Source organism: Podarcis filfolensis (assembly GCF_964270895.1).
Source record: "Podarcis filfolensis genome assembly, chromosome: 1".
Lineage (NCBI taxonomy): Eukaryota > Metazoa > Chordata > Lepidosauria > Squamata > Lacertidae > Podarcis > Podarcis filfolensis.
In genome coordinates, this window is record NC_139604.1 from 106030700 (window position 1) to 106054138 (window position 23439).

Below are 23439 nucleotides of genomic sequence, written 5' to 3' on the forward strand. Positions count from 1 at the left end.
TTCCCAATTCCAAAAAATATTTATTTATTTTCTTTACAATAGTTGAGGTTAATACTTCTTAATAAAACCTTGGCAGGTGTGGCCTGGGCCAGGTCCTTGTGCAAGAGATGTGCAGATTTCCTTACAATACCTTAGCCACCACAGCAAGTGCAGGATCCTTTAGAGATTACTTTGAAGAATCCTGCATTTGCTGCCCACTCTTACCCAGAGGTAATCGAGCAGGGACTCCAGGAGGAGAGAAACTGTGTGAGAATTCACCATAGTCAAGAGGTCCTCTCTAAAGTGGTCGTTCTGAGAAGTTGGGACCACTGACTCCTGCACCCATTTGTAGGCAGAATAATTATGTCCATTATGTTCTGGTTCTAAGAAAATATTACGTTCCTTCATAAGGAAATATTCGTTACTCTGTAGGAAAGGCTGGGCTCGCAGAGAAGTCAATGGTGGGATAAGAAGTCCCATTGTTCCTGCCAAATGTCCACAGCTCTGCTAATCGTCTCCTCCTTCCGTGAATTCTTCCTCATTTGCTTCTTTCTGTCTGTCCACTAAATGTTTAGCCGGTACGTGTGTCTTCTTCCCCAGCCTCCGTATTGCAAAAGTAACTCCCAAAGAAAAAGAGAGGCATGAAGGCAGAGAGGTGTGTGGTTTTTTTAATTAAAGTTCTTCGAAGTGGGTAGATTGTCCTTGACTGCAGTGTAAGAAAAGCCAGATTACAGTACCTTCCTTCAAGTACTTCTTTCGTTTTGACCTGGGAGCAGAGAACGGATGGCTGCAATTTCTCGGCTATGGTTGGCACTGGGTCCCTTTCAACTGCATTTGCAGGATTTCACCACCATATTGGAGAGCTGCTCAACTTTGGGGGTCCTTCCAACGTAGTACAGGATGGTGAGGGGCTCTAGATCCTGAGGCACGCAGCAAGGGGAGGCGGATGCTTCAGGATTCAGCGTATTGTATAGGCCAAGTACCTGGAAAAGCAACCAGGAAAAACACACAAATCTGTTTAGGCCAAAAAACAAATCGCCATTAGGCAGAAAACATGCTTCTCTTCAGTGATCTTAAACTGTGTAGCTTACCACACCCAGCTCCACCGCTAACAGATTTAACAGCTTGTTAGGCAATATGGTTATTAATTTGCAGCAGCTGAGTAAAGCCCAGCCTGAAGTCAGAAACACGAGTGCAGCCCTGTAGCCCTCAGACCTCGACTCTGCATTCAAATAAGCAAAGCCTGCTCTTTTAAAAACAAAAATCCCTGGGTGTAACCATCCTATGGCCCTGTTTGAATTTCAAGAAAAACAGCTGAAAAAAATCAACTTGCTTTGGCCAGCATCTCCAGATCATGCTGGATTTAATCCAGTCCCTCTCGGATATCTACATTCTCTCCCAGCTTTTTGAATCCTCTACAAATCCAATGAGGTCTCTCTCTGCTCCATCTCATATATTGCCAGAGAGGGAGTGCCAGATGAGAGCCCTGGGAGACTCTGACAGATTCTTCCACCTCCTCCTTAGTCTTGGATCTGAACCACTCTTTTAAACATCTAACCTTAGAGCAGTGCTTCTCCCCAAAGGCTGCTGCTTTTCATGCAAGAGGGGTGTTGGTGATTTATGGGGGAAAGAGTCACAATCTGCTTTTATCCCTACTGAAAATGCCTCTCTAAATACTGAGGAGTCTGCCTTACTGTAAAAGAAGAACAATTTTCCTCAGGCTACAGAAGCCTGCCTGATGCTAACAATGATGGCACACGTTCTAGTCCTCAGCTTCTCCCTAAACCCTCATAAATCATTCCTTTAAGGTTTTAAATGACAAGGGTTGCGGAATCCCCTCTACTGGCTTCTCCATAATGGACACCTTTGACCGCTTTTTCACAGCTTCACTGTGCCGCTGGCATACCTGCATATTACTAGAATTTGACCAGTGAAGGGTTCTCTTCCTCTGGGAACAGGAGCCAGAACTTGCCTTCACTCCTAATAAACAGATCCTCTCGCACTGTGTGTGTCTTTCCTTAATTATATTTAAACCTTGCCTGCCCTGTGGGCTCAGATCAGCTTATGACAGCCTCAACTAGGTCATATCTATCCCCATAGGGCTCACAACCTAAGTAATAGCGTTTTATTGAGCTGCATTGGGGAAACTCTCACGATGCCCTCTCTCCATTATAAAGTCTTGCCCTTTCCACATGCTCTAGGAAATGTCTCCCTTGAGACCACAGCACCATCTGTCAGGCACTGGTTTTCTGTCATTTTAGTCTGAGGTTATGACATAACACCAGCTTCCTTTAAAATCTTGATGCTGCCAAGTATATTGCCAGAAAAACACTACCGCTTCTTCCATAGGGCTCTCTTCTTTTTGGGTCATTGAGGAATGCAGGAAGCTGCCTATGCTGTACAGATGCCAACACAGCTTGGCTGAGCAGCTGAGACCAGCCACTAGGGATAACATAGATCTCTACAAAAAGCCATAACCAGGAAATGCTTGCAGTGCTTAGAAATAAGCATCTCTGCAACTGCACTATGGACTGTAGACTCTACTATGCCACACAAGTTCACGGATTTGTACCAGAATCATTGGGGGCGGGGAGTTTGTGGCCTGCACAGGTGAGAGCAAAGCTTAAAATACAACATCTGACCTATCTCAGAAATCAGGATGGGTTTGGATGGAATGCTGACTATTGTATGTCTTGCCCTTTTCCCAGTTTTCGTTTCCTACTCTGTAGTTCCTACACATCCTGTACCTTATTACATTTGTTATGCATATGACTCCTTCCCTTCCTCTATTCTGTTCCCCACCCAAAATATTCCAGCTGGAACAGAAGTACGTTTATGGTAACTTGCATAATTCATCCCATTTCCAATATGAAGAGGACATGAGGAAACATGCCAGAGGCAACTAGGTATATTCAGCACCACAAGTACTAGAATTTGACCAGTGAAATTCAATGCATGCGAGAAGAGCAGCCTCAACCAAGACACTTCAACAATTATTCCCAAGTTCGCTCAAAGGCGCATCCATTCTACAGAAAGGCAACTACTGAGGCTACCATTTGCCAAAGGCCTGAAAGTGAGTACAGAGCTGAGATGGTAGCTGAACCCAGGACTAAATCTAATTCTCACTCCGTGTGAAACAGAATCCCTGGGTAGAATACCAACTGCTAGCAAACTACTCCACTCTAAACTTTGAATTACGTTATGAGAAGCCTAAATAGGTACTGATTCTGAGTGTCCACTGAGTGCCTTTCCATCAGTCATGCCACACCAACATGAGGCAGATCAAAGTCTTGAGCGTTATAAAACAAGAAAATAAAAAATAGCTCTAAGAATTAGAAAATGTCATTTCTCTGTACAGATTTCCTTCAAACTCACAACCCTAAGTTCTTCTATTGGCAACCTCTGCAGCTAAATGTATTGCTATGCTTTCCTTTCAAACACATCAGCGAAGCTGGGGGTGGGGTGGGGTTGGGGGTCTTGTCATCTGGGCAGCACTGGACCTCCCTACACTCAGCCTAGGCTTGTGACCCAGTGAACTAACACAGCAGTTTGACTTCACCCATGGAGGCGCACTCTATTGTCTCTTGAGACAGGCCAATGCCAACAACAGTTCTGTGAGCCTCTAGAACTCTATGAACTACGATTTATTTATTTTTTAAGTTGGGGGAGACAGATCTCCCAAATTCTAGGTTCCCTGCTAATATTAAGGAACTGATGTACCGTGCTGTGAGTTGTGTCTGCACTGCGAAGGTATGGGCAAGGTCCAGAGCAGAAGTTGGCGAAGTATCCCTTGGGTTCGTGGACCCATTTCCAGCCCAGGTCTTGCCGAAAGTCAATGTAGAGGCGACGCACACAGCAGTTTTCCTCCATGTTCCTGGAACAAAAGGGTTTGAAATGGAATCAAGGGCTTTGGAGAAACAGGGACTTCTTCTCTGCACCATAATTTTTACTTGGTGCTGGAAGCCCAAACAAGCAGTAGGCCAGACTAGTGACCTAGCAAGCTGGATTTGAAGTCTACCAGCTGAATTAAGTTTTGCTGCCTGACTGGAATTGGTTAAATTTGTAACTACTCGCCTAACAAGTCCATCAGTGAAAGCTCTGGGCAAGGACTTCCTATTGCACAATGGAGCACCCCCCCAAAAAAAATGGCTCTGGGGGGAGGGTCAGGGGAACCACCGAAACAGCACATGGGGGAGGAGTGTGGGTCCTTTGAGCAGGCAGGCTGAAATGCCGAAAGGAGGATCAGAAGCGTGTGATCCCGAATTCCTATTTCACCAAAACTGAGGGAAACATTGCAAGCCACTGAGCTCCGCATGTGCAAAGCAGGAAATGCGAAACTCAAAGGCATCCCTCATTGTCAGGCACAATACTTGACTGAACCAGCCATCCCTGCTTTGCATCGGGCTTCCAGAACGTTTCCCCATCACAGTGCAAACTAGCCAATTGCCAGCCTTGCAGCTGCAGAGCAAACAGGTGGAGCCACAGTTAACCCCAGGGGTGAGGTGGAAGGGAAGGAGAGGGATCCCTCGCTTACCTAAAGCAGTAATTGGTGTCGAGGGCCCTTTTCTTCCTCTGGCTTCTCAGGGCAGGGCTCCCCAGCCGGTGGGGGGGCAGCATCATCAGGATCAAGTGGGGGTTGTGCAGGTCCTTCTGCTTCTTCAAGCTCCCCAAGTCCCCACGCCCCACGTGGCTGTCCTCACTCTCAATGCCTGGAAGGGGAAGGGGAAGGGCATCAGCAAAACCGCACGGCCGCTCTAGAGCTGCAGTGGAAAATGTTGGGATCCATGAAGGATGTTTAACAGGAGGGCAGCTTGGGAAACTCTCCAGCAGTACTGGCCCCTGTGAGGTTCCTCTGTAAGGACTGCAGCCAGCCTTGCCAGGAGAAACGAGGTTTCCTCTTAGCCTGAAACCAAGTGTTGTGGGTCATTTGCTTTATAATTTGTAAACTGGTGGTGGGGCCATTAATCTGCTCCTCTTGTTACTGGTTTCAGTCTCAAGAAAGGCCGAGGAAGATTAATGGCTTAAGGAAGATGTCAGATGACTGGAACTGTGCAGCAGAAGGAATATCCAGGATGTGGAGCCTGTGGGTATCATGGCCACAGCCCAGGGCCCAAAGCCAGGCAGCTGCTAATGTTGAACCTAACTCAGCCGCTGGCTGCCTGTGCCACCTCAGGCTGGATGCCCAAATTCTTCATGCCCACATCATGACAGCTGGAAACTAGAGTCTAACCAAGAACGCATCAGAACCGAGTTTTCCAGAGAGACTTTAACTTCAGCAATGTATCTGCTTTATGCGAAGACATATATGCAGAGGTGGACCTACATTTTGGGGGCCCTGAAACTTGAATTGTCATGGGGACGCCTTCACAACCAGCAACCAAGATGTGGGGGTAACCACTGTTATCTTCTTCATTGGGGTTGTACCACGACAGATTACCACACCTTGACAACATTTGTGTGACTCTTAAAACATTGGGACTGTTGAAATATATACAAAAAACAAACAACCTAATCCATTTAAGTCATGCGACTCAAATTGGGTTTTACTAGACCTAAAAAATTTAAGCAATGTAGACTACAGTTGCTTTTGGGGCCCCCTCCAAGATTAGGGGCCCTTAAGTTTAAGCTTCAGTAGTTTCATAGTAGATCCATCCTTGACTATATCCCTTCACTTTAGCATTCTGTGCCAGTTTCTCTGTCATGGCCTTTCCCCCATAGAGTCCTGTGAACTGTTGTTTGGGGGAGGTGCTTAGAATTCTGTTAAAAATGCCTAGCATCCCTCACAAAACTACAGTTCCCAAGATTCCCCACAGAAAGGAGATTACATGCATTTGTGAGGTATGTGTGCCTCCCCACTTTTGAGGTACTCCCTGCCCTCCTATGACAACCCCTACACAGGTTTATCGTGAAGAAACAGCAAAACCCACACAGAAACAATGTTTTAAAAACACTCCAATCTAGATGGGGAAATGATTCATTTCTCCTGGTGGCCCATTTCGCTGCTTCCCCCTCCAATCTCTCCCCTGTCACCTTTGAACTTGATCTCCAGCACCTCATGCAAGTTCTCCAGGATGTCGCCATTGGACTGGAAGGTGTTACATGGGCAGTGGATGCTGATCTCCAGTCCCAGGTTAGATTCTGTTTGGAGAGAAAGAATTCATGTGAACTAGCAACTTAATGTCCCTGCAATCCAAACAGTTCTTCGGCAATTCCATTTCCTTTGTCCCACCAATGTTTAATTTCCTTGGAGACAACAGCACTGACATTCTCCTATGTTGCGGAAAATGGAGGTGGAGTTCTACATGCAGTGAATATGGACTTTCTGCCCCAAGTGGCGGCTCATGATGCATTTTCCTATCCTGCTCCATGTTGCACAGTTGAAGTCACTTCATGTTCTGACATCATCCAGGTTCCTCACCTTTGCTCCCCAACATTGGCTGCCAGTGGCAGGAATAGGAAAGTGCATAATGTAATGACATTAAGACAGGGAAGATGCTATGGATAGAGACTGGGGGCAGGTAAGCAGACCCAGGTTGCTCTTTGGCAGCAATCTCGAAAGCCTTCTAGGGATGGCGGAGAAATTTGATTCTAGATGCATTCACATGGTAGTTTATTCAATTTTTGCAACTTTCCCCTAACTTTTAAGTTCTGCATTACATCTAAGCTTCCACACCACATAAAAGCCACTGCTAGAACTATACAGTGGTACCTCAGGTTAAGTACTTAATTTGTTCCGGAGGTCCGTTCTTAACCTGAAACTGTTCTTAACCTGAAGCACCACTTTAGCTAATGGGGCCTCCCGCTGCTGCCGCGCCACCGGAGCACAATTTCTGTTCTCATCCTGAAGCAAAGTTCTTAACCCGAGGTACTATTTCTGGGTTAGCGGAGTCTGTAACCTGAAGCACATGTAACCCGAGGTACCACTGGAGTGGAATATAGTGCAAGTTTAGTGCTCATATCTATATAATTTCCTTCCAGAAAAAAATCAGTCTGCAAATTTTATGGAAATCAGTGCTAAACTTGCACTATATTCCATTATAGTTTTGCCATGTTTCACTATAGTTCCAGAAGTGGTTTTTATATCGTGTGAAAGCTCAAATATAATGTGGAAATTAACAGCTAGGGAAGCAACATGAAAATGCAATAATGCAACTGTGTGAATGCAGCCTTGGTTTGCATTTAAAGTCGAACCTACTAAATTTGCACTTTCTGAAGCAGTACAAAACACAGCTATCCTTCAAAATGCATGCCTCTCCAAATGCAGTTTTCCCAACAAATAATATATGCAAAAGTGCATATACTAGGATAAAGTATGCTTGGAAATACACAAATTAGTGAACATAATGTTCAAAACAGCATTATATTAGACATAATGGCTTTGGGGGAAAGTGTGTATTAGGCAAAACTGCATACAAATGTGTGGCTATTAGGAGAAATGCCCACTCTCATGGTAATTGATTTTCATGAGATTTTCATTTTAAAAAATACGTATATGGAGATGTGGAGAACTGAAATTAATACTGGAAAAATGAGAACGTGATAGAAAGCAACACTTAGTGATCCACCGATCCCTAGCAGTTCCACTTTGATGCTGTTTCAAGTTCCACTGAGATTTTGGATGGTCTTGTCCTTTTGAATTTGTATGAGTCCATCCATTTAAGCAGAATTTTCCTGAATTATGATCATAATAAGATTTAGAGCCCAATCAGAAAACACACAAAAGAGAGGCCTCTTGACACTCAAGGCTCCAGACCTATGATAATTTGGTGGGAGAAATCCCACAGAACTTATTTCTAAGTAAATATGAACAGCATTAGGCTGCATAACTCTCCTGTCCTTGTCTTTATAGAAATGGTTGAGACTAACAAGAAAGCTTCTTTTTGGAATTCTGTACCGCAAGTCAGAAAGCCCTCAAAAACAAAACAACCACAAAACCCTAAATGCTGCAACTGGGATCTTTGTTGGGAACAGTAACACAGGTTCATCTGTTTTACATATGTAATTTCGACCTTGAATTTGCCTTGCATTGTCATGGCATTTGAAAGCTCTGGCAAGGGGTGGGGGAAAGAAGCAGTAACCAACATATACTGTGCAAGTGGACATTGCTAGCTGCAGTCAGAGGAATTGTCTAAGGCTCTCGAGGATCAAGCTAGAAGCAGCCATTGGATCTCAGCACCTGTTTAATCTTCCCAGCTGGTGGCAGCTGCTGAATCCCACATCTTGAATTCTATAGCTGCCGGCATTTCTCCTGATATTCTCTGATGAATGCCGAGCCCTGCACCAACTGTTATATTGCACAAGCCGCAAAGCCCTGGGTAAGGTACCTGCTGCTTGTATCTGCAAGCGTCACCTACATCAAAAGCTGTGCGACATGCATGCTACTAGTCAGATTAACAGCTTTGCACTACCAATAGTTCAGTCCCTGGACTCTGGCCAAGAAAAATCTAAGAAGCGTAAAATCGGCTTCTCCTCCTAGAATTTATTGCCTGCATACCAGCTTTGACAGGCATCCAGATACGACTGTACCTGCAAGGACAGGCCAACTATGAATCAATAGTCTTGCCTCAAGATGCCCTCATGCCCAGCAGCTTCTTGTGCTGAACAGAAGCAAATTTCTTGCCAATTCCTCTAAGACAGTGTAGACATCGACTTGATACATGTGCATTTGGGTTCACTATGGGGTGACAGATTCAGTGGCGTAGCGTGGGGGTGCAGGGGGGGCCGGCCGCACCGGGCGCAACATCTGGGGAAGGGCGCGCTTGCACTCGCAGCTCTCTGCCCCTACCTGGCTCACTCACTCTCTCTCAGCGCTGTCACAGATTTTGCAAAAATTTCGCTATTGTCACAAGGATCCTCCTCCTTGCCGATCAGGAAGTGGGATAATCTAGTGGAAGAGACTCGAGTGCTAAAATCCACGGGTTAGGGGGAGCAAATTACTTGCCTTGCCCCGGGTGACAACCCACGCTACGCGTGCTGACAACCCACGCTACGCCACTGGACAGATTTAGCCTAATATCGTAGCTGACCATTGGTGCACCCCCTTACATGAGTTCCACCTTCGTAAGGGTGTGTCGGTGCAACACATGTGTGCTCACATGTGTGCATGTAGACTAGAGCATGGCCTCTACATGCTAAATCTGAAAATGGAAGAGTTACAGCGGTGGTGGTACGTCAGTGGTGAAGCCTGCCAATGGTGACATCTGACAGGATCTCTGCTTCAGGCTCTTATTTTTTCTAAAATAGTATGTCCCCCAACTTTCCAGAACATTGTTGATTTAAAAACAAAAAAACCAAAAACAGCCATCATGTCACAAAAACATGGCAGCTACCAGTGAGGGCTTGCATTTTTTTTAAACCCACAGTGCCCTGGAATGACAGAACTTCAAAGGTACAGCATTTTGAGAAAACTAAGAGGGGAGCTGCAGAAGGGCCATTCGATGGCACTTTGCTAAGACCCCCTCACAACCCTGGCACAGCTCTGAGGGACTTGTGGTACCACTGAATCAGTGGCACTGACTTACTGGCAGTCTCATCCCAGCCACCTCCACCTGCAGTCAGGATACCAGTTGCCCATAAGATCTTTGGGGCTGGGTTCCCCCACCCATCTGACCTTTCCAACTTTCCTTGGGCTAGTTTGGTCTACCCTCTGTGAAATTTGAGGGGGGCACTGGGGAGCAGTGTCAAGCAACAGAGTTGGCAGTGGCTTGGTGAGAACAGCCACAGAAGCAGCGGGGGACCACTCTCAACTTACAAGTATGGGCCTCCCTTACAAGTTAGTTGCCTTGATTTTCTGTAGCATGGACAGGATTTCTCCCTCTAATTTTGGCCTTTCAGTCTGTTTATCTAAGAACTGGAGCAGGTTAATGAACTACTTGAGAAATGGACAAAATTATCGACCAGTGAACTCTCTGAACAGCACTATTACTTAGGATGATGGAAATCCAGTGATGTGCTTTGCTCAAAAGCATACTTCCCCAGAGAAGTTAATTACTCATATATCTGAAGCTGCTGAGAAATCTGTCAGAATACATCCTCACAAAATAGAATGAACCGATGACAGTTATTACTGGTTAAATTTAGACTCTTTTGTCTGCTTCACAGATGCTGTAGTCACTGAGTGAGCATAATGCATCAAAATGGTGATTTGCATGTCTGAATGGCTTGTAGAACTGGAAAGACTCAGGTTCAAATGCCCACTCAGCCACCAAGTCAATAGGTAACCTTCAGCTGACCATTCCCTCTCAATCTAACTTACCTCACAGGGATAAAGAAGAAAGATATGAGGATAAAGAAGGAAGTTTATGCTACCCAGAGCCCCTTAGAGGAATGGGGCGGTCGAAATAAATATGACTGGGTGCCACAGATATCATGTCAAGCGCAATGCCTTTCTCAGAGGTCAATATCCTCTTTTTAGCTCTCCCTATTTTGATTCGTATTCCCTTTCCTTGATTAATTGCAAATATGTACTGTATTACTTGTTATAATTTACATCACTTATTATTTCAGGTATTTATATACTGCTAAACTTCACAAAGCCATTTACATCAAATTATTATTAAATTATCAATAAACAAAACAAAAATGGGAAATAAATCTTGTCTGAAAGCTTATTTCTGCCGCAGCTTCCCTCCCCCTCGGGGCAAAATATAACATCTTGCCTTCATTTTGTTGGGGGAGACAGACAGAGGGTCAGGAAACTAAAAAATAAAAATGGACAGTGGAAACAATTTAAACATTGTGCTGTGAATGGCGAGTAGTTCACTCTCGGTGATGAGTTATTGACGGACATGTCTGCGTGACCACCTGATCCAGACAAAGAGGATCCCTGAACCTCCTTCCTGCTGCACTCACCTCTATGCAAAAGCCATTCTCGCACTGTGTCCGTGACATCAAAGGACAGCCACTCAGGGGAGCCGCGCGTCATCACATTCCGGCCACTGAGGTAGCGCTGCTTTGCAATGTGCTCATCAGGCTTCAGGATCTGCATGGGGAGGAGACACGCAAGACCCCCTGCTCAGTTCAGCAACAGCAGCAAGTGTGTCTTCCCAAACTAGAACGGACTAGGACAATCCTCTCCATACAAACATTTGCACGCTTCCCGTGTGTTACCGATTTGCTGGATACGAAGGCGATGAAGCCCAAGAACGGGTCAAAATAGTTGCTGCTCAATGCAGAGGAGAATCCTTCCAAGTTCTGTACATGCTTTAGACAGGAAGAAGTGAAAATATACAGGAGAACACACGAGGATTGACCGGGTGTGATGAAATGCAACAAGGAGGCCAGTCAGAAACTGAAGGCTGATCTGCTGCGCAACAGCTAGGCAAGCGGCAGCTAATCGGATGGAAAACTGCTGGAAAATTCCACATGTGCTGCCTCCTTGCGCATGGGCCAGCTGGTCCTGTGCCACTGCTTACAGGATTCTGCTTCCAGCGTGTCACCACAAATACTGGGAAAGCAATGCTGGCAAAGAAGGTACTAAAGGGCCAACTATACATTGTACAGGCAACTCCCCATTTATGCGAGGGTTACGTTCCAGGATGATGGGAATTGTAGTCCAAAAACAGCCAGAGACCCAAGTTTGGAAACCCTGAGTCCTAATGTATGTAAGGAAATAATAGAGCATTGGAACATATACAATGTTCCAATGCTCTATTATTTCTTTAAATACATCAGGCTATTCCCTGAAGTACAGCAGCGTTTGCAGGAGTTAAATCAGATGTAGAAAACAAATAGGAAAATGGGAGGATGGAGAGATCATTTACAAAACGCTCCCCTAATGCTACAGCTTTGCACATTTCTTCCCCTCCCACATTTCTTCTTTGGGTGCAGAATATTGTAACACCATTAAGAGAAATAACATTAAATGGTGTTTAATAACAGAGGATCGCAGTGTTAGCATTTATGTTTTGGGGGGAGACGGGGCGGCAACTAGGCACTTCACTCTGCCCCAGCATTAACCTTGCTCACCTGAAAGAGTTCAATACGCTGCTCTGTGCGTTTTGAACTGAGGTTTGGCACTCGCAGGACCCGAAACTCAGCCCGGAAGAGGTTGGTGCTGTTCTTCTCTGCTGAAGACACGTTGAAACGGAACAGGTTGGAAGTTACGCCTTTGGGGCAGTAAGTCAGTTCATCTAAGAGAAAAAGAAGGAACCGAAATAACCTATTAGCCAGGATGGTCCACAATCCAACAGATGAGAGGATCTCAGGCTCATAAATTCAGCACTTGGTGACAGCGTTATTAATAGCTGAGACAGGGTCTAGCTACGCCTTGATTCTTCTCCCTAAACTGTAGACACCTGCATAGGAGAAAAATCCCCATTGCTTCTAGCGTTGTCATGGTAGACAGTCATTTTGCCATGCTGGCCTGAAGGAATCAGTGGTAGCTGATGCCAGGGGAGGAGACCTATTGCTGGTGGAGTCAATGACAGGCAGAGCCAACTCATTCTCATTTTATTACCACCCCCTTGCCTGCTGGTTCTGCCTGGGCAAGACGGAGACTGAGCAGGAGGAAACTGACAGCCAGGGCCACCTCCTGTAGGCAAATTGGGGCAGGCTGCGTTTGGTGGCACAGTGCCCTGCTCACTCTAAAGGACCAGCCTCCACTGCAAGGAATAAACCATGGGTAGGCAAACTAAGGCCCGGGGGCTGGAAATGGCCCAATCGCCTTCTAAATCCGGCCCGCGGACAGTCCGGGAATCAGCATGTTTTTACATGAGTGGAATGTGTCCTTTTATTTAAAATGCATCTCTGGGTTATTTGTAAGGCCTGCCTGGTGTTTTTACATGAGTAAATTGTGTGCTTTTATTTAAAATGCATCTCTGGGTTATTTCTGGGGCATAGAAATTCGTTCATTTTACATTTTTTTTCAAAATATAGTCCGGCCCCCACAAGGTCTGAGGGACAGTGAACTGGCCCCCTGCTGAAAAAGTTTGCTGACCCCTGTAAACCAACAAACCATATGTTAACTTCAAGAACTTCCCTGAATTACAATGCACTGAATTACAATGGCTCAATAAAACGTATCATTTCGCCCATAGCTATGTTCCTGGCAGTAGCTCAGGGGTATGGATGATCTCAGTGTCTCATGGAAGAATCACTTGGATGCACGTAACAAAGGCGAGGTGAATGCACCATCACAGTCTCCAATAGGCACTTGACCACCCAAGTTCACTACCAAACTGGAAGAGGAAACAGGGACACCCAATAAGAAGACAGTGGTTTCTACAGGCTTGGGGGATTCCCTAGGTATGCGCAAATATATATAGTTGTACATATGGCACAGGATCGCCATTACTTTGGAAATGCAAATCTTTCACACTCTTACATGCTTACAGCCACGAACCCTGTTGCAGAACCAATAAAGCCACAGCAAACATGCTTAGGGCATCAAGTGTGAAATGGTCCCATGTAGTCACCAAGTCACAGGTAGTGAGGAAGGTAGCTGTGACTTCTACTGAGCTGCTGTTCCTGTAAGTGGATTAACAATTCTCGGCATCAAGGAACAAAGAAGCCCTTTTGTCCCAAGCACACGACTTTCACTACTAAAACACTGGTTGCATTTTAGTTTTCTCTTTCTCTTTTATACTGCACATTCGTTTCTTTAAACCCATTCCATTCCCAATGCTCGGGACAAGCAACAATTGTAAAACTTATAATGGATAGATGTTTACATGCATAGGAACGCAGGAGTGAAAAACCTGGAGGTTTTTTTTTTGGGGGGGGTAATCTGTCAAGAACCGCATGCTGGTGGGAGACAAGGCTGTGGGCAGGATCAGAGCCAAAAGTGGGTGGGGAAACTCCTTCGCTCCCCCCTCCCCCCTCTCTCCCTCTTTCATTCCTGCCCATCCAGCTTCTGGGGGATGGCTAGATTGTTTGCAAACAGCCACATGAATTTGGGCAGAGGCTAAAGGCTGCAGGTTGCCTGTTCCTGTAGTAAAAGATGGCCAGTTGCACCCTGGTCACCAAAGTCAGACTGGAATATAGACCAGGGGGAGGCTGGGCGGGGTCCTTAGTTCACACACATACAGAGGCGGCTTCCCCAGAGGCACACAGCTGTGGTGTTCTCAGCTGCTTTTGACAAGCATGCCTGGCCCTTTGGGAAGCCTGCCACGCTGGGGCTAAACATGGACCGCAGCCACCCGTTCTCTCTTTGCGATGCACTACTGTCCCTGGGATGAAATGCTGGAGTGTTTGTGTGCATGTGTAGGGAACTTCCTCTTTTATCACCATCTGGAATGAGGATGTGAGGCTGCTCCTAAAATATCGGGTCTGCTTTCCTATCAGAGCTTCAGCTCTCCTCCTCCTGCTATCTCACTTCCCCTGCTGGACCCAAGTCCTGGAACAGGACAAATACTTGCGAGGTATCTGGTGGATGGTTTGGAGCCAGAACAGTTTCCTGTGTGTGTAAGCTCAGATTTGCCTGTATCAATCCTGAAGCCCTCCATGGAATAAGGCTCTCCCCGCTTCCTGAGGGAGAAAGGCGGGGAGGAGACTGGCTTTGGCTCCGAAATTCATTCTGAATCACCACCTGGCAGAGGGACAGAGCCATGGGAAAGTTGAACATCAGCCACTTCTCTTTTTTTAAGACATGGGACCAAATCCGTTGCTTAGGCAAGTGGCTGGAGCACCACAGATTTCTGCAAGGCAGATCCCTGCTAAATTTCATCCCCATCTTCCTCACTGTGATCTAAGTTCAGCGGCGTCTCTTGGGATGAAGACAACTTGGTCCCAAAGGACCAACAGAGGAGACGCCTTGCAGCAAGTGAGGGGGGCATATCTATTTCAAAAGGATCTTGACAACCTCGCCTCCATTTCCCCAGCTTCTTCGTAGTGATTTATGGGTTCCAACTTCTTATTTATGGCGAGTCTAACTTTAATCAAGAGCATCTTGGGGCAATGGCATGGTCCTTCTGCATCAGATGTGTGGAGCCAGTGGACATCCAGATCTTGATGGGCCCCCAATCCTCTCATTGCCCCCAACTACTGGCCATGCTGCTTGGTGTGATGGGAGCTGGAATCCAACAGGATCTGCCGGGTCATAGGCTCCCATTCACCATAAATGTAGATCCATTATTAATGGCTATTGACACCTCTCTTTCCCTCATCCATTTAGATGAGTTATTCTGACTTTAAAAAAAAATCATTACATTAATCATGTAACTTTTATGCAGGGCTTTGGTCAAATGAATATTAGGAACCATTCACTTCCACAAATGAATCTAGCTGCATTGGCACCTTAATACCTTATTCCAGCATGAAACAACAGGACTGGTTCACATGTTGTTGTTTTTTTGCAGTCGTTATACCCAAATACTTGTGGGAATGTAGTGTGCGAATACGTTACTGTATATTCCTGAATGACTTCCCTACCAGTATGCAGGTAGATAGAACAGAGGAGACACTATGTGCCCCTGCACTAGATCACATTTCAAGCAGTTACCTCTAAAGTTTCCATTCGGTTTTGGGCACAAGGATTTCCCTGGACCCATTCACAACAGCTATATGTTCCCAAATTGTTTTCAGAAGAATCATTCAGAGAACTGATCCTGAAACTGGAGTGTGCAAATTGGCTCTGGGCTTGGAATTTACATCACCAAGAAGAGGCAGGACCCACTGAGCTAAATACAGAAGTGGGTTAATGGAGCGAGAAGGACCTGCCGAAATCTCCTTCACAGCTGGCGGGAAAGTTACCACTTCCTAACATTTTGTTCAGGACATTGTAGTTTGGTTGCTTTCAACGGCTGGATCTTCCTCAAGTCTTCTGTTTCCCCTACCTCATGTAATCTGGCTCTGTACACAAACAGAATAACAGAACCAGGTTTTAAATCAGCAGGGTTGGTTTGCTTTCATAGGAGAAACAGAGACCGCTGAGATGAGTTTTACCCTCTTGTCAGATGTTGAAAGCATTTTGGGGTCCTGACTGCTCTTCCCTGGAGAGTTGATGTGGAGCAGCTGGATCAACTGTCAGGGTGTTTAAGACGTGTGCTTCCACCTACTGCCTGCTCTACCAGTGTACAGTATTTGAAAATAATGTTGAAGATTACAAAACTCCAGCCAGTCTCAAGCGACCCTTGTAAAGGAAACCAAATCTAGGTAGGCGCTGCCCCTCTGGAACTTCTCACTGTTCTGGGAAGCTGGGCAAGAATAACAACACAGATGATGGTTGGCTGTCATCGCAGCGCTGGCTGGCATTGCAACAGCAGCGCTAAGAAAAGCTGATACCTCCTGACGTGACTCCACATCTGCATAGGCTCAGCCTCTAGGGCTCCACATTGCCACCCCTCCGTGTGAGAAGACACAGATGCACAACATCTGCTTAGCATCTGCATCTTTGTGGTGCCTCCTCAGCACCTTCCTTTTCCCTGCCACTGATAAAGAGGATCTGGCTGCTCTGCTGTGCTTCCTTCCTGTTAGTAGCTCAGCGACCATCTCCTCCGCATTGGGAAGAGGCTGCCCTGTTACTCCAGCTTTTTCCACCTCCTTTTCCTCATCCTCCACGTTTCCCCTTGGCTTGATCTCTGGGCTGCCCCCAGTTCTTCTTAGACTCTATTTGGAGACTTGGGGTAGCATCCAACCCAAAAAGATCCTACTTCTTCACCACCACATGCCCTCAACACAGGGAGAGGAGAGGTGGGGGAATTTAGTTTCTGCAGTCAAAAGTCCATGCACAAGCCTGCATCTATTTTGTTGGATGCTGGCTTTGGTTCCCCTCTTGAAAAGGAAAGTGTGTAGGTTCACATGGAAGTGGCTCCTCACATGGTTTGGCCACTTCCACCATGCTAACACAAACTCTCTTTGCAGTGGCGTAGCGTGGGGGGTGCAGGGGGGGCGGGCCGCACCGGGCGCAACATCTGGGGTTAGGGCAAATCCATGGGTTAGGGGGCGCAAATCCACAGGTTAGGGGGCGCAAATCCACGGGTTAGGGGGCGCAAATCCACGGGTTAGGGGGCGCAAATTACTTGCCTTGCCCCGGGTGCTGACAACCCACGCTACACCACTGTCTCTTTGTTGAGGTGGGGATAGCACTGGCTGGCAAAGCTGGGGTTGCCCAAACTGTGTGGGGAGCCACTTTGTAAAAATGGTTTCCTGCCTGGAAAGACATCCACACCGTTTTGTTTTTGTGCAAAGCTCCTGCGTTACTCAGGTCATGCGACCACAGTGGTGTGTGTTGGGGCGGTGGACGGGGTGGATCTGAGCCAAAGGGCTTCAGTGGCTGAACAATTTCCCCTTACATTCCCCTTACGGCTGCAAATCCAAGTGTGGGTTGAAGAGTTGTGGCTATGCCTGATCATGCCCACCCCGCTTCGCCACATGCCAAACATAACCCAAATCCACTCAACTCGGCTTACCTCACTATGCCTAGTGCTCATGTATGCGTGCATGTACCCCACAAGGAAGGACTCTTGCCCAGTATTTGTGGTGACCGCTACTCACATATGGAACATTTTAATGTATCTGCTCAGCCCTTCAAGGATACATTTTGGCTTCCAAGCCTCATAACGCCTTTTCTCTCCCAATCCTGAAGTACGTCCCTCCCCGCTCTCCCTCTCAGTCTCTCTTTTCCCACTTCCCTCCACCCCTCCTACTTTAGTTTTCTAGACATTGGCTCGGTTTCCTGTTCGTTGGCTGGATTTGGGGCTGATGTTATTCCAAGACACTGAGAGCTGGCTCAGCTCTGGCTTGCCCTGGTGCCAACGCTGCTCAGGATTCTTCACCTGCTGGGAGGGGGCAGTTCCACAGCAAGTGCCTGCCTTCCATGGCTCAGGGTTTCAAAGCAAGTTAGCCTTCTGCCAGCCTCTTCCTGGGGTGCATTTACTCAGTTGCAAGGCTCGCTTTCTTCAATGGGACTTGCTCCCAAAGTGTGCACAACATCGGATCCTGCCTCTGAGCCACATTTCCACAGCTCCTCCAACCTCTTCACATTGATCAACATCCTGAAAGATACTCCTGCCATCCTCCCCCGGTTGCTGCCTTCGGCACCCCTCCCTCAACAGCACTTGGCCACATCCTTCTTCCCACCCCCAAACCGCTCTGCTGTAATTCAAGAGCCCACGAGGACACCTAATGGCAGCAAAAGGAAACATGGCTTTGCCAGGATCTCACAGCCCCCAGATGATTGGAAAACCTGCCTATGCACTCTAAGCGTTTGCCAAGATTCCAGGCCCAGTTTTGAAAAGTGTTTACTGCGGGTGCAAAAATCATGGATACATATGAACAAAAGTCAATGTACAGAGAGCGCACAGCTTACATGTAAATTGGCCAGACCCACACTTCCGTACATCTGCCACAAATTCACAGCCAGATGCATTTTATTCTCTCACTCAAATGCTTCCCCCCACTTCAACCTGGACACACAAACATTCCTTCCTGACTCATGGCTGCTTAGGATATACGGGTGCATCCAAAACAGACACTGGCAACACGCACAAGTCTTTGCAAAGACAGACAGTGCATCTAATGCTAGATTAGCTGAATAGCCGATATGTGTGCAAGGATACTACTTGCAACAGCACTTGCAACTACTTGGCATACACTCACAGCACATGCACTGCAGTCAGTGGTGCAATGGGCAGCTGTTGCCAACCACTTGGTTGGACAGGATTCTGCATCCCAGAGAAAATGCATTTCAGCTGCCAAGGCACTGCCTTCCTGATTTCAGCAGCTCAGGCAGAGAAATTCTCTCCATTCCTGCAACCTGGAATTCCCAGGCATTTATGAGAATCAGAATAATCCAGGGAACCAAGCCTTGGGTCTTCAAACCTGGGTTCAAATCTCAGTTTACCCATGTAACCGTACCACTCTGCCTCAACTTTCCATCCCTACAATGGACTTAAGAGTAACCCAAGTCAGATGTGCTCTCCCAATCCTCTCCCCACCATGGAGCTTTTTGTTGCATAGAAACATCTCTTCCAAGCTACCTGGGCAGCCTCTGCGGATCTGATTTTCCGCTGCGAATCTTAGGCATCACCCCGCCCCCCCCCAACAAAAGCCCTTTCGGGGACAGGATTCGGGACTTACTGTGCTCCGGGAAGCCCTGGATCATGTCAAACTTGTGGATCTCCTTGGCGTAGTACTCAGACTCGGTGTGGTCCTGGGAGCAGCTCTCCTCCTTCTCCTCCTCCATCTCTTCCAGGAGCTCCCGGGTGCTGTTATACAGAGCCAGGATCTGGTAGGGCACGTGGCTCGGCCCCACAGTCTCCGGGGGGCTGGTGAGGCGCAACTTGCTCAGGATCTGGCCCCGGATGGCCTCCACCCTCTTCTTCTTGATGTGCTCCAGGTCCAGCGTCGTGCAGGAGGACAGCGACAGGCTGACGGTGGCCAAGCTCAGCAGGGAGAGGAGCAGCAGAGCCCTGTGCAAGTGCATCTTCAGGCGCGGTGACGGCAGGGAGCGGGGAGAGGAGGAGGAGGAGGAAGCGGCAGCAGCGGCGGCGGCGGGACGCCCCCTCGGCGGAGAGCGCGCGCGCGCAAAAGGGCGCCGCCGACGAGGCGGATCCTGCAGGCTGGCGGCGCTCGGCGAGAAGGTGCATGAAGGAACTCCCCGGCCGCGGGAGCGAGGGGGGACTTCTAGGAAGAAGCGCGGGCGGCACTAAAGCAACAGGAGCGGGAGGAGGAGGAGGAGGGAGCGGATCGGCGCCTCGCCCTGCCGGGGTCCCTCTCCATGAGTTCGAAGGCGCACAGCGGCCGTCGAGGGGGCTCCAACCGCCGCGCCCGCGCGCCCCCGCTGCTCCCCGGGCTCACAATTACGCGGCGCTGCGCGGCTCCGGAGCCAGGAGCCCTGGAGGCGCAGCCGGGAGCGCACGTGTCGGGCGGGCCCGGGAGCGCACTTGCGGCGGCCGGCGCGCCCCGCTCATGCCTCCCGTTTGGTCGCCATTCCCCCGGCAGGCGGGCCGAAGCGGAGGCGCTTCACGAGCTGCGCCTCGGCTTCATTGGCGGCGTCGAGGGAGGGAGAGAGCGAGCGAGCGAGCGCCGTCACGGGCGACCCGCGGGCGCTGGCTGGGCTGGTTGCCGGCCGCCTGCCTGCCCGCGTCTCTCTCCGCCGTCTCCAGGTGCCAGGCGGCCGTCTCCTTCCCCTTGGTCCGCCTCGCCCCTCCTCCCCACGGCTCCCCTCGAGCTCGACGGGGCTCCCCGGCGCCGAGCCCCCTTCGCGTCTCTCTCTCTCACTCTCGCGCCCCCTGTCCCGCCGCCGCCTCCTCCTCCTCTTCCTTTGCGCGCCCTCACAACACACACTGCCTCTCTCTGCTCCTCTCGCCTGAAATTTTATACCTCCCTCCCATGACGTCTCTGGGACGGGCGAAGGGGGAGCGAGCGAGCGAGGGAGCTCTCCCAGCCCAGCCTGCGCGTCCAGCACAGTTCTAATGTGTTAAACAGGCGCGTCCTGTGGAAAGGCCCGCGGGGGGGGGGGAGATACATGCACACAGGCACATTGACGCCCACGTACTGGGCTGATTTAGGGTGGGGGTGCTTGTCTCTCCAGGCCCTGTTTCTCGCGCATCTGCGGTTCCGGGGAAGTGGGGGGGGGGCATCACAAGCTTTCTCCTGTATGCTGCCAAGTCCCCCCCACCCACCCCCGAATGAAAGGTTGGCCAGAGAATTCCGCTTCTGACCGCGTGCGCGCGGATTCATGGATCCAGACCAACCACCCGATGGTGGCCGCCCCCGATGGGAGCCTCCATCCCACGCATTCGGGGGTGGGGGAGAAGCGTCCACAATTCTGCCCGGGTCGTTGCCAGCAGATAGGGTTTAAAGGATGTGTGAATGGTGATCCGAAACACAGCTGCACCCCGACCTTCACTGCACAGTTTTACAGGATTGGGGGTGATGGCGCAAGAAGTCCCACTGGTTCAAACGGAATTGATTTCTTGGTGCGCTGCTGAGGACCGCAGCCTTGCTCGCAAGGAAACTTGACGGAAACTAATGGGATGGTTGTAGGATAGATGGGTTGTGGCCGAATTATGTAGTCCGAGTCCGATTCTTCCATGGGAATGACCAAATGCCAACAATAAGAGGGGGGGGCGGGGACCTTGGTGTCCATCCTTCAATCACGTTTCTTGCCAGTGTCTTACCTGAGAGTAAGCCCCGTTGAGTTCAGTAGGGCTTACTTCTGAACAGACATGGTAATTACGTCTATGCTATAAAACAATAATTTTATGATGGAGAGACTTCAAGGTTTGATCTCGCAAAACTGGAATGTACGCAATCTGGCGAGTTTATTCCCCCGGTTCTGCTTTGCTTTTTAAAATACTGTATTGTACACCTTCGAAGGGGAGAGGCTGAGGCTTGTGCACTTTTGAGACCTGATCAAGGCGGGCTCCGCTTCATTTATTTTACAAACGTCTCCGGAGGCTGAGTCAAGAGTAACGAAGGCAAGCGAACGGTGCCCTCTGGCGGACAAGCTGCGCCGGTGAAGGAGCTTCCAGGCGTCCTTGTTTATATATAGGAGCAATTTCCAAGAAAGCTTGTCCCTGAGCCGAAAAAAGTGTGGGTTGGGTACTTGGCGTGATGTCCGCCTCCCAGTTATTTTCAGCTGCTAACCAGCATCTCGAAAGTTAAAGCTTACCTAATGTGACCTTTCCATCATATGAGAAATCTTTGTAGTTGCTACAGAAATAGCACACCTGCTGTACGGTTTTAGGAACTCTTAGGGTGGAAAAATGCCAGAAATTATTTCTTTAGAAAGAAATAAGCACAAGTGAGATGCATTTGTTTTAAAATATTTGTGTGACGCTACTGTAAAATAATGTTCAAAGTGGTTTACAAAATGCAGCATAAATGAACAACAAAAGCATGATAAAATTTAGTCTAAAAGAAAACAAAAAACACAACCCTACATCTTTAAAAACTGTCTAAAATCATATAAAACTAGAGTAAGCAGACAAACAGGAACCACCAATCACCTATTAAAACCTTGAGAAATAAACATTGAGAAATGGCATCTCATCCTTCTTTTCTCATGAGACAGCCAGTGTGGTGTAGTCAGTGGCGTAGCGTGGGGGGTGCAGGGGGGGCCGGCCGCACCGGGCGCAACATCTGGGGTTAGGGCAAATCCATTGGTTAGGGGGCGCAAATCCACGGGTTAGGGGGCGCAAATCCACGGGTTAGGGGGCGCAAATTACTTGCCTTGCCCCGGGTGCTGACAACCCACGCTACGCCACTGGGTGTAGTGGTTAGAGTGTCAGATTAGGACCTGGGAGACTTACTTAGCCATGAAGCTCAGCCATTCACTGCCTCTCAGCCTAACATACCTCACAGGGTTGTTGTGGAGATTAAATGAGGAGGGAAAGAACCATCTTGTGCACCAGCTTGAACTCCTTGGAGGAAAAAAAATGCAAATATAAACACAAATTGAAAAGTAAATGATTTCCCCGTATGGGGTTGATACACCATGATCAAACTGGACCTTCAGTGCACAGTGGCTCCAATGCATGTTCCATTTGTCAGTCTAACAGAAATGACCATAAGAACACTCCACAACATGGCCAAATCACTATCCAGCAAGCAATAAGGTGAATGGAAAATTCTACTCGATTTGCTGTGCTTTTAGCAACAGTTTATGTGCTGATGGAACGTTCATGTGACTGCTTTATGGCTAGCATATGAGTACCCATAGATTTCCAGAGGGTGGAATTATACACTGTGTTGAACCTCTGTGAGAAAAGTGGGTTAAAATGTTATAAAATAAATAAGGGACGGAGCAGGCAGGAGATCATAAGTAATAATTCTGTTTATTCTTCATTTTCCAACATGAAGAACTTAGTAGCGCCTTAATTATTAACATGTTTCATCAGCTTTTATGGACTAGAGCCCACTTTAACGGATGCACCCGATGAATGTGTTCAGCTTCAATGTGATCGAAGGCCCTTGGTTTGTTGGTTTGTTTCTGCTGCAACAAGCTAACAGCTGGAAATGTCTCCAATGAGAAGTGCTGGCTAGCCTTTGAAAGCTATACTTTGTACTCAGGAAGCCTGGTCTCTCCAGAAGTCCCTTTTATGGCACATTCATGATGACTGGTGCTCACGATGCTATCAGGGTGGTCATACACAATCCTTTTTTCGACAGTTTGCGTCTGCCTTCTGTGAAGTTTGTTGGGGTGGTCGGTCACTTCGTTTCCAGCCGATGCCTATTACACGACTTTTGAAATCCTGTAACTTTTTATACCACAAGTGTTCTGGTTTGTTATTATTCAGTCTTTTTTCTGCCCTAGCCCCGCCTAACAGGGATGATGTGACAACCATTACGGAATCCTTTAAGAACAAAGTAAAGCAATATCCATCCACCACGAACGCCCTTTTTTCTTGTGTCCATAACCATGTTGGCGGAATACATAATACACGTGTACGTGTGTGTCTAGTTTCTCAGTTTCTAGGGAGAGGCGCTCGGTACTGGCTTACAGGCTCTCCTGTCTTCGTCGTATTCGCAGTAGATCTCAGGGCAAAGCCCTGAACCATTCTTGAGGATTGTTAA

General features: G+C 48.1%; 1 protein-coding gene across 1 annotated transcript; it reads right to left on the reverse strand.

The window, feature by feature from the left end:
- On the reverse strand, nucleotides 1–19543 carry TGFB3 (transforming growth factor beta 3). The gene is given in 8 exon segments (XM_083619937.1): nucleotides 1–962; nucleotides 3700–3853; nucleotides 4514–4688; nucleotides 6010–6117; nucleotides 10831–10960; nucleotides 11947–12110; nucleotides 18997–19408; nucleotides 19410–19543. Coding segments are annotated over 8 exon segments (1398 nt in total). The 5' UTR covers nucleotides 19506–19543; the 3' UTR covers nucleotides 1–803.
- Nucleotides 19544–23439: the final 3896 nt, after the last annotated feature.